Source organism: Brassica napus, chromosome A1, assembly GCF_020379485.1.
Source record: "Brassica napus cultivar Da-Ae chromosome A1, Da-Ae, whole genome shotgun sequence".
Classification (NCBI taxonomy): domain Eukaryota; kingdom Viridiplantae; phylum Streptophyta; class Magnoliopsida; order Brassicales; family Brassicaceae; genus Brassica; species Brassica napus.
The window spans coordinates 14958187-14969326 of record NC_063434.1 but is presented as its reverse complement, the minus strand read 5'-3'; the positions used below and the strand labels follow the sequence as shown (position 1 = coordinate 14969326).

At 39.3% G+C, this 11140-nt stretch overlaps 1 protein-coding gene across 2 annotated transcripts; it reads left to right on the top strand.

Annotated features, from left to right (window-relative positions):
- The first annotated feature begins 289 nt into the window (after positions 1 to 289).
- Positions 290 to 2330, top strand: LOC106415461 (scarecrow-like protein 30). Of its 2 annotated transcripts, XM_048744730.1 has the most exons (2): positions 442 to 632; positions 725 to 2330. In XM_048744730.1, exons 1-2 carry the CDS (start codon positions 442 to 444, stop codon positions 2241 to 2243), a joined length of 1710 nt encoding a protein of 569 aa, XP_048600687.1. In that variant the 3' UTR covers positions 2244 to 2330. The 2 variants fall into 2 exon arrangements, with proteins under 2 accessions (XP_013711631.2, XP_048600687.1); XM_013856177.3 differs by having other exon boundaries at positions 290 to 2330.
- The last annotated feature ends 8810 nt before the right edge of the window (positions 2331 to 11140 follow it).

Below are 11140 nucleotides of genomic sequence, written 5' to 3'. Positions count from 1 at the left end.
GGTGACATTAGTTTAGCTCTATCTCTACTAAAAAAAGGACAAATTTGCTACATAAACCAAACCAGTTCTGTTATTATGCACTATTAATCATTTATACATTCAAGCCTTTTTGACCAGGCAAGTGACCGAATAGAAGACAGCAGCAAGAAAACAATATAGCTTTTGGTCACACTGGACCCACCACACATTAGATAAATTCTTTGGACATATTATTGACATGTATCACTAACCTTTTGTGGCGGCTCAGTGTTTATCTCAACCCCACACAATTTCCCTGTTTCCTCGAAACTTCATTTATCTTCTTTGCCAAGACAAAACAATTAAACAATCCTTTGTATAAATAATAACCGTGTCTCAACTTGTTGTGTTCACATGTAACTTCTTTTCTTCTGTTCGTTGACTTAAGCTCTCTCTCTTCCCCTTCTTCTTCGGTCTTGATGGATGCTATTCTGCAAGTACCCGTTGATGGGTTCAGATTCGACAACGGTTCTGGATCTTGCTGCAAACCAAGGAACAATCTTGACTCCGGAACCAGCCGCTTCACCTGTTTCAAAGAATCTGAATCTCAGAACCTTTCTTCTCCGACGGAATCTACAGAATCTCAGAACCGTTCTTCTCAAACCGAATCTACGGTATGTTCAACCAACCACCCTGTTTTGAAGTACATCAATGACATGTTGATGGAGGAAGATATTGAAGAACAGTCTTGTATGTTGGAAGACAGTTTGGCTCTACAAGCCGCAGAGAGATCTTTCTTTGAAGTGCTTCAGGAGGATCAAAAACCGTCTGATCAAGACGACTCTTCTCTTGAAAACTTGAGCCCATTACATCAACCGACCTCAGGTTTCACGGGATCGCCTGAGATTACTTCTGAGGAATCAACAAGAAGGTACCACCGTCTAAGAGATGATGAAGAAGAAGATGATCTTCAGGGTGGAAGGAAATCAAAGCTCCCAGCAATCTCTGTGGTGGATGAGCTGGCTGAAAAGTTGGAGGAAGTGTTGTTGGTGTGTCAAAAGAAAGATCATGGAGAAGCAACACCGAACAAAACCGGACGAGCAAAGGGATCTCTAAACCGATCCAAGCCTCAGAAGTCAGATCAGCCAGTGGATATGAGGAATCTCCTGATGCAGTGCGCGCAAGCAGTGGCTAGCTTTGACCAGAGCAGAGCTTTCGAGAAACTGAAGGAGATTAGGGAACACTCTTCTAGCCACGGCGACGCAACTCAGAGGCTTGGTTACCACTTGGCAAATGCGCTTGAAGCACGCATCACGGGGACCATGAAGACACCAGCGTTTGATGTTTTGAGCAGAACATCGATGGTTGACATTTTGAAGGCGTACAAGGAGTTTGTTCAGGCTTGCCCTACCCTAGCAATGTGTTACTACACTGCAAACAGAAGTATCTTTGAGCTTGCGTCCAAAGCAACCGCACTTCACATCGTTGACTTCGGGATCCTCTATGGCTTCCAGTGGCCTTGTCTTATACAAGCCCTTTCAGCACGTCCTGGCGGACCACCAAAGCTCCGTGTGACGGGCATCGAGCTGCCTCAGCCAGGATTCCGCCCGTCAGAGCGGGTAGAAGAGACTGGTCGGAGACTGAAGCGGTTCTGTGACAAGTTCAGTGTCCCTTTCGAGTACAACTTCATAGCCAAAGCCTGGGACACCATAACTCTTGATGAGCTGGTGATCAATAGTGGAGAGACAACAGTTGTCAACTGCATCCTCCGACTACAATACACTCCTGATGAAACCGTGTCCCTAAACTCTCCCAGAGACACGGCTCTGAAACTGTTTAGAGATATCAATCCTGACCTCTTTGTGTTTGCAGAGATTAACGGGACGTACAACTCGCCCTTCTTCCTAACAAGGTTTAGAGAAGCTATGTTCCATTGCTCCTCCCTCTTTGACATGTTTGAGAGCAACATATCAGAAGAGAATGATTGCAGGACCTTGGTGGAGCGGGAGCTAATCATAAAGGATGCGATGAGTGTGATCGCCTGTGAAGGGGCTGAGCGGTTTGCGAGGCCAGAGACCTACAAGCAGTGGCAAGTTAGGATCCTAAGAGCCGGGTTTAGGCCAGCGAAACTAAACAAACAGATCATGAAGGAAGGGAAGGAGTTAGTAAGAGACCGTTACCACAAAGATTTCGTGATCGACAACGATAACCACTGGATGTTTCAGGGATGGAAAGGAAGAGTCCTCTATGCTCTTTCCTGCTGGAAACCTGCTAAGAAGCAATAAACTATTTTATTAGCTTCTTGTTTGATAATGTTTTGTAGAAACTGTTGGATTTGGCTCCCTTATATCTATGGAATGCGTTTGTTCTTTCTTGCAAGTTTATATTTAAATTTAAAACATTTAAATAGGATCTCAATACTTCCACTTTAAAAGTTACATACTAGTTTATTAAAATACTAGGGATATGTCGCGGGATGCTATTTGTTTTTGGTGTGTTTGGTTGGCGTTATGTTCTTCTCATAGTGTCCAGGCGGACGCACTTGAGGAGCTACAGGAGCATGTGCCCCAACTGTTTTAAAATTTTCTTTCATTAGTTTTTTTTTTTTGAAAAAGATTTTCTTCATTAGTTTTACCTAAATTATATATAGTGTCCCTTAATTAGAAAATAGCCATAGTGAAAAAGAGATGTGCCCCGTCTAAATACTGTCTTAGATCCGCCACTGATCGTGTCTGCGTTTGTTGTTTGTGACAGCGTTATTTGTGTTTGTAGCTATTGTTTGTGGGATGATCCTCATGTTTTTCATTCGTTTTGTCATTCCCCTACGGATTGACTTATGTTTTCGTTAAACTTATCAGTTGTTTTGTTAAATTTTTGGTTTGTGTTATTGTTGTGGTTGGTGTAGCTTTCTTTTTTAAGCTTGAGCGTTTAATCTTCGTGGAGTTTAGACTTTGAATGGTATTTTTATTTGGTGCATTTTCCCCAATTTAAAACCATTTTGTTGCTGAATTGTATAAGTAACATGTCTGATCTTGCAGGTTGCAAATCTTCATAATAAGCTATGAATATGTTAAAGTCAAAATGTAGAAGAATGTAACCATCCAGATTATATTGACGTGGGTCAATTTGACAATTGACAGAGGTTAATAGAGCATATCGTTTACACCAAAGTCCTAATTTAGAAAAAAAAAAAAAACCAAACGAAAAACAAACCCAAATAAGATGTGGGTTTGAAAATATCAACTGGACGGCATAATTTACCAAGAGTAATGATAAATATGTTGCTGGGTCTTTATAATTTGAACCAGGCCCATCATCTCAAAACAATGAGTCATCAGTCGTTGTGTGCCATGTAGTGGAGATGCAGTCAACGTGTTACTTTCTACATTTGGACCAGGAAAGCTGTAACGACCCGATTATCTCAAATCGATTTTTAAATTGGTTATATTATTTTATTGATCTTAACCGGTTTGGTTTTCTTCACTAATTAATTCTTTTCACTAAACATATGCCATCTCCTTATAATGCTTTTGATCGTGTGTTATAAACACAAAGAAAAAAGAAAGCCATAATCATTTTTGTTCGTGAAGAACAGCCGCCATACTCATCTTATCTTCAATCTCTCATGCTTCATCTCCTTTCTCATCTCCCTCCCATCTCTCTTGCTTGCTCATAACCTGTGTCACTTTCTTCTTCACATATGTGTATGTGTATCGGAGAAGACGAGACGCAGCGGCGAGACCAATCCCCATAGGCTACACCCGTAGCCATCTCACCTCATTCCATTAGAGCCGTGGCTCTTCACCGGAGGAGTAACTCAAGCCTGCACAGTTTCGTACTTGCCGTTACGTCCAAGGCGTTGGCGTTACCTATCGGTGAGATGGAGAAGGTGAAGCCGGAGCCACCGAATCACCACCACCGGTGCTGATCCACCACCACTGATGCGAACCGTGAGCCACCGGCGAGCCACTCATATCCACGGAATTGTAGATCCATCGAGCCGTAACTTTTCCGAAAAGGTTATGTGTACCTTTTGTTATTTCTTGGGTGGCAAGCTATGTTTTAACTGATGCTTGAAGCTATTGATGATTATATCTTCTCGTATGTAATCCATATCAAATCATGCCTTTGTACGTGCTGTTTCTAAACGAAGTTGGCATCATGGAACCGCTGTATTACATGATTCAAAACGAAATCCCATTTCTCTACCTTGGCTAAGGTGAGGGTCTATTCCGTAAATCCCGTACCAGTGTAGAATTCTCTCTATCGTAGTTTAGATTTCGAATCATGATCCGTCTGTTTGAATTGAGTCTTAATTGTTAGTTAATTCATTTATTGTAAACTGGAACTAGGGGTCTAGAGGATTCAGCCTTTGATTGGATTGTGTGATGTTAAGAGATGTGATATATATATATATGTATACATAGTTATTAGTAAAGACTTTGTGCGCGGGCGGGGGCTCAGAGATGTCTGGGCTAGCGACGTTACTTTGGTTGTGCGGGCAGGGGTTCAAAGACGTCTGGACTTGCGATGCTACTTGTGCGGGCGTGTGGTGCAGAGTTTGTACCATGGACGCTACTTGAGAGGGCGGGGGTACAGAGACATACTGTATTAGCGACGCTACGTATTATATATCCATATGAGGAGAGGCGGGGTGTATGGACTAGCTTTATGCTATCATCGCATTGTTTGTGTTTGTGTGATGCGCTAGGCGTCGTGTGTGTTCATGTTAGAGCTAAACTTTCCATAGTGGGAGTTCTATTTACTCAAGTCAGTGGTTTGCGTGCTTGCAGAGTAGTTGGATATCTGCACGGTTTGGTGTATTGGGAAATATTGTATTTTATTTTGGTTTTAATTAGCTTTCCGATTTAATGTATTTGTTTTTTAAATTATAAACCATTTTTATTTGGAAATTATTTGATTAAAAGGTTGGATATTTTATTCGGTTTTATAAATCAGTTTAAAGCAGTATTTTTTGGGTTAGTAGCACGCCGTTCTCGAGAGAGAAGAAGATGGGTGTTACAAAAGCTTTGGGTGTTGTTGCCTGAAACACTATTGTTGACGCAATTAATGAGCTTCTAGTCATATCATCCCCTGGATAATCATCACTTCTATGAAACCGTAGCTGCGGGTTAAGCCCATATTAAAAACACATATACTTGTTCTAAGTGATAGGACTAACCTGATGTGCGAAATTCAGTAATGGTGGACGCTGCTGGGTGTTGTAAATTGACGAGCTTCCAATCAAAAGCATGCCAATTGAGTGGGAGAGATATGTAACCTTGTTAGTATCAAACTTGGGCTCCCGTTTCTGTATAGGTGACTGCACCAAAAAAAAAGGTTGACATGATCATTTGTGAGATTCTTGTTAGAAGGTTACGTTTTGTTTATAGAAATATAGCAAAATGCAAGGCTGTATTTTCGATAGCAAAACTTATCTATTTAGATTCTAAGTATAGGTTAGAGTATAAGAATGTTATGTACCTCGGTCTTTTGTGGACCAACAACGCTGGAGCTTGCTTTTGCTCTGTGAACATCGGAGGTTGCTTGAAAGTCTCTCCATCTTTCAGCGTTTTGCTGGGGGATTCCACCACGCGATCAAGACGTTACGGTGACCTAGTCGGTGCAAGTTCCAGAAAATATACAGCTGTTAAAACTGAGAATATAGAAGGCGAGAAGAAGATGAAAAGTTGTCTGGGATAGCAATTTGGACATAAAGCCCACACAAAATTAAGAACTAATCGAATCCATTTTAAAGCCCACTAAACGTAAAGAAAATACAATTCTGACGATTTTTTTTTATGCCATGTCTCCGAAAATGCCCACCCTCATCTGCTGATGCTGATGTGGGTTTTTGAGAAGAGAGAAAAACCTCCTTTATTTATATAAAAGAGAGTTTCCTCTTTCGAGGACACGCCACGTAGGCAGACATGTCCGAATATCGATGCATCAGAGGGCGACACCTGTCCTATTACTAAAACGTATCGTTTCATTTAAATGGTGGATTGGGTTTTGTTCTGTTTTTGATTGAATTTGGTTTTTGATGTGATTTTTACGGGGCTTAATTTTGGGTCTTTTGGTTTAATTCTGAATGGGCTGTAGGTCTATTTTGATTTATAAAGTAGAGCTATCTCTCTCCAGGACGCACCACCTCAACAGCCAGCTCAGAAAGTCAAGCTCTGTGAGCATGACACCTGTCCCAACTTACAAAACTTATCGTTTCACTACTGTATGTTGCATCTACACTACTTTCTTATTTGGGCTTCGAAAGAAATATAAATGGTCTTATAATATATTCCTGGAGCCCACCAGTCTTCGTCTTCAACTCTTTCTCTACTATCCTCTGCCTAGGGTTGCAGCTCGAGTTGAACGACTATTTTTCCACAGAGTTTAAAGCTCTGGTTGCCTTACGTGATCGATTATCTCCGAAAAACCTCTAGTTGACAGGTTGGGTCAAGTCTTCGACTGTTGGGTTCCAATGTTGAAACGCTTGAAGTTCTTCTTTACACGTTATGAAAGCGGCACCGTTACGGAACTCCTCTTCATGCAATCATTGTCATTAAAGCTGTAATTAACTCCCTCTCTCCACTACTTCCACGATTTAACATTCAATGAATCATCTACTCTCTTTGGTTTTCTGAATCTACAGATATAAATAGGTGAATTTGCCTTCGTCAAATGCATCATTCCATTCCTCCCAATCATACTAATCCAAAACTTCTGCATATTAGAATGATGATTTCCTCTCTCATCCTCGCTGATTTAGGTGTTGTAGCAATTCCGGTGAGCAACCACAAGATCATCTTCCAGTTGCTTGCAGAGTTTAAACTTTCCAAAACTTGAGACAAAATCTATTATGGATGCATCTTAGCAAGGAGAAGCTAACTGGAAGTTCCATACTGTATTTATGGCTTTGGAGGTTCTTTTCACTATCCTAAGCCGCAAGGTTTGGCATATCTAAGCAGAAGTTCAAAGTGAAGAAGCATTTGAATAGGCTGAACAAACCTGCCGTCTAGATCATTCAGGTTAGATAAATCTATCATCTTATTCTTTTTGAGTATTTTTTCTGCTGAGTTGATTTTGGAACGTATCATAATCTCATGATTCTTGATTTCTCTCTCATACTACACACTACACATGATGATTTATTATACCTTTTGTTTTTGTTTATTTTGTTATAATTGAACCAAGTTCATATTGTGTCTAGATTCAAAAAAAAAGGTTTATAACTTTTGGATGTGATTAACAGCCCCAGATGGTGATGTAACTGCATGTGTTCCTATCACAAAACAACCAGGTGTTGATCATCCTTTCCTCAAAAATCACAAGATTCAGGTACATGAATACATCGTTTACTTAGATTTTATTTGGGCTTTTTATTTTATGTTATAAGCGATGATGTTTAGTTTACTTTACTTGCAGTTTCATCTTTAGATGAAGCCTAACTACTATCCAGAGGGAATCTTTGATGACAACAAAGTGTCTTCTACAAAATCAGGAAAAGAAAGACATAAATATCCCTCAGTTATGACATCAGTATGGTAAATGTTTCGAAGGAACCATTCCCATGAGGAGGACAAAGGAAGTGATATCTTGAGAGCAAGTTCATTCAAAAGATATGGCAAGAAGAAGGAATGAGCTCTCCCGTTTCCTAAATCTGCAGAACCTGACCTCATTAACCAAAGAGGTCACCAGATGAGCAAAGTTTTTTTTTTTTGGTTTCTTGATCTCATTTGTATTGTTTGTTTCGGTTTCTTGAACTGTAGCATGAGCATGACATAACTTATGTGGACGTGGATAAGAACTATGGAGCTAAAGCAACTACAAATGTGTGGGAGCCAAAGATAAATAAGCAGAACGAGTTCATCTTCTCGCAAATATGGCTCAATAGTGACTTATTCGGACAATATCTTATTAGCATAGAAGCTGGTTGTCAGGTATACTCAGATGTGAATATGATTTTGTTTCTTATGTCTTGTATAATGATTTGTGTTTGCTTTACTACAAGTTAGCCGGATCTATATGGTGACAATAGCACAAGACTATCACTTACTGGACTGTAAATTCCTGAGATTACCGTCTAATCAAATTCTTATGGTCATGGGCTTCTCTTCCCTATAAGCTAACTGAGTGTACCTTCCAACCACCGTTTACTCATCTCTATTAATAAACGGCTCACATGGGATTCTCTCAGTTCTTATTTCTATATTCAAACACATGTTTATTTTCGGGTATTGTTTGCTGTCTATTTTTCACATGTGCAACTGCAAAGTACTTCTTAACCTCCTCATTGAAGTGCCTTTACATGTTATATACGGATTCATTTTTCATAATTTGCTTATGGATCCTCACAACACAGGTCCAAATCTCCATGTCTGGTCCTAGAGTTGTTAAGTCATCCCAAATATTTTACTCCTTTCCTCTATTTCCAAATCCTAACCATAGCTTAAATTGGTTAGAAGTTAATTCAATATAAATTGTTACATAAAGTACAAAACCTTAATTATATCTATAATAAAACCAGTGTAAAAACTTATAACTCGAAGACTAAACTATAATATGTGTTTTGAAAAGTCCTAATTATTTTGGCTGATATGGTTTATTTGATAATTTAAAAAAAATGTGTAAATCTTTAAACAATAATGTGTTATGTTTTAAGTTGATTAAAAATGGCAGGTAAAGTTTACTTTTTACATAATTTAAAATAATAGATTTCAAAGAGAAGTAAAAAAGAAAAAAAAAATATTAAAATATATAAAAGAGAAAAAACTTATATGTTGAATCTCCGCCGCAATTCTGAATAATATCAGTATTGAAAAATGTAAAATAATGACATAATAAAATGATTTTTAGTTAGTTAAACATATGTTTTTAAAATAAAAATAAAAAAATCCATTAATAACTATTTTTAAAAATTATTTTCAAATTTAGAATAAATAAAAGATTTTTTTTACTTTCCGCCCGTAGGGCGGGCCTATCCTAAATTATGCTCTCTCCACAGGCAGCCACGTCAGCAGAAAAGAAGGTGTTTTTAGCAACACGTGTAAACTCGCTGTAATCTCTGTGTGTTCACGCGTTTCTTTTTTTTTGTAGATTTGTTACGCTCATGCGCATCCCGAAAGTAAAATCTATCTGGGCTTCACTTATATTTTTGCTGCCCACATGTTATTTGCTGCCCACATGTATTAGGGTTCTTCTCCCTTCTTCTTCTTGAAGCTGAGTCTTAGCCGACGAACACACAGACTAAACTCGTCTCCCTTTGCTAATCGTAACGTCTCACAAATCCTTAAATCCGTCATTTAATCTGGGTTTTCCCTTCATTAGGCCACAACTCCCACATTAAGATTTCGATCTACATTTTCGTTTCCACTGTAACCCCCTGAATCTACATCTATAAATATTGGACCTTCCTAGCAAGCAAACTCAAATATTTGAAAGTTGAGTTGAACAATGGTGACTTCCCATATCACTTTCCGAATTTAAGCATGGTCGTTGCAGTCTAACCGTTGTCACAAGTCTTCTCGGTTGTTGGAAAGCTAGGAATGTGAAGAAAGGTGGTGAAATTATGGGAAACGAGATGCTACTTTGAATGATAAGGTAGATTTTACACTAATTGTGATTCGTGATTACTGTTTGTTTGTTTAGTTTAGTTTTTTTTTTTGGTATTTGCACTGATTTTAATTAGTGATTACTGTTATTTGGTTCCGTAATTGTTGGTCTCTTATAAGCATACATATCTCTTCTTCCTACAGGAATCTCTCATCCAAGCCTCTGTATTGCCTTAACACTTTCATAGAACTTCTTAGGGAGGGGGCTATGAATGAGCTGAGTGGGTTCGATGTCACGTTAAGCAACAAAAATTTCAACCTTTGTTATTCAAACGTCGCCGTCCGAGTCGATGAGTTTACCAAGCTGGTTGAAGTGCCTGTCGTTGCTAATCCTTTCCCAACTGAGATGTTCAGTTTCCGTAAGCTCGAGTAAATGATGGCGTTGGCAAATACCAATATATATAAAGGAGAAGATTCTCTTCTCCTGTGCTGCCACGTAATCAAAAACAGGAAGTTAGATTATGCTCTCTCCACAGGCAGCCACATCAGCAGAGAAGGAGGTGCTTTTAGCGACACGTGTAGACTCGTTGTGCTCTCTGTGTGTTCACGGGTTTCTTTTGTTTTTGTAGATTTGTTACGCTCATGCGCGTCCCGAAAGTAAAATCTATATGGGCTTCACTTATATTTTTGCGGCCCACATGTTATTTGCTGCCCACATGTATTAGGGTTCTTCTCTCTTCTTCTTCTTGCAGCTGAGTCTTAGCCGACGAACACACAGACTAAACTCGACTCCCTTTACTAACCGTAACGTCTCACAAATCCACGTCAACCACGTCAGCAGAGAAGGAGGTGCTTTTAGCGACACATGTAGACTCGTTGTGCTCTCTGTGTGTTCACGCGTTTCTTATTTTTCTAGATTTGTTACACTCACGCGCATCCCGAAAATAAAATCTATCTGGGCTTCACTTATATTTTTGCGGCCCACATGTTATTTGCTGCCCACATGTATTAGGGTTCTTCTCCTTTCTTCTTCTTGCAGCTGAGTCTTAGCCGACGAACACACAGACCAAACTCGACTCCCTTTGCTAACTGTAACGTCTCACAAATCCTTAAATCCGTCATTTAGTTGACAAAGCTTAAATTTATATTTTCGTTACGAAGAAATAAACATGTCATCTTGGGCCATACAAGTTACTGATAAATTGACAAAGCCCAACCTTCCGTAAGACCTTTGAAGTCCCTTAACGTAATATTCCTTCGAGTCTTCGACATCATGCGTCTTCTCAATTCCCATTGTTCCCAGCAACGATACCAAAACCGATGTGTAAAGCTTTTCTTCAACCTAGAAACCATGGAATTACGTTTCACCATTAACTTCCTTCGTCAAGCTCCATTACTAACCCTACTTTGTTATACTATAAATATGGATGGAGACCTCTCCAATTCTCACTGCTTCACCAGATTTAATCCTATTTTATTTCCTACAAAGAATACAACAATGGTGTCAGCCGGTCATTGTTCTCGGATGGTGGTGACCCGTCTCCTGCGTTTCTGGTAACAACAGATCAGTTCTTTAATTTTGACCATATCTGATTGTTTTCCATAATTACCTTTCACTCACAAAACAAAGATCT

Coding starts and splice junctions, on each gene's coding strand:
- LOC106415461 (XM_013856177.3), top strand. CDS start 438: ATGGATGCTATTCTGCAAGTACCCGTTGATGGGTTCAGATTCGACAAC.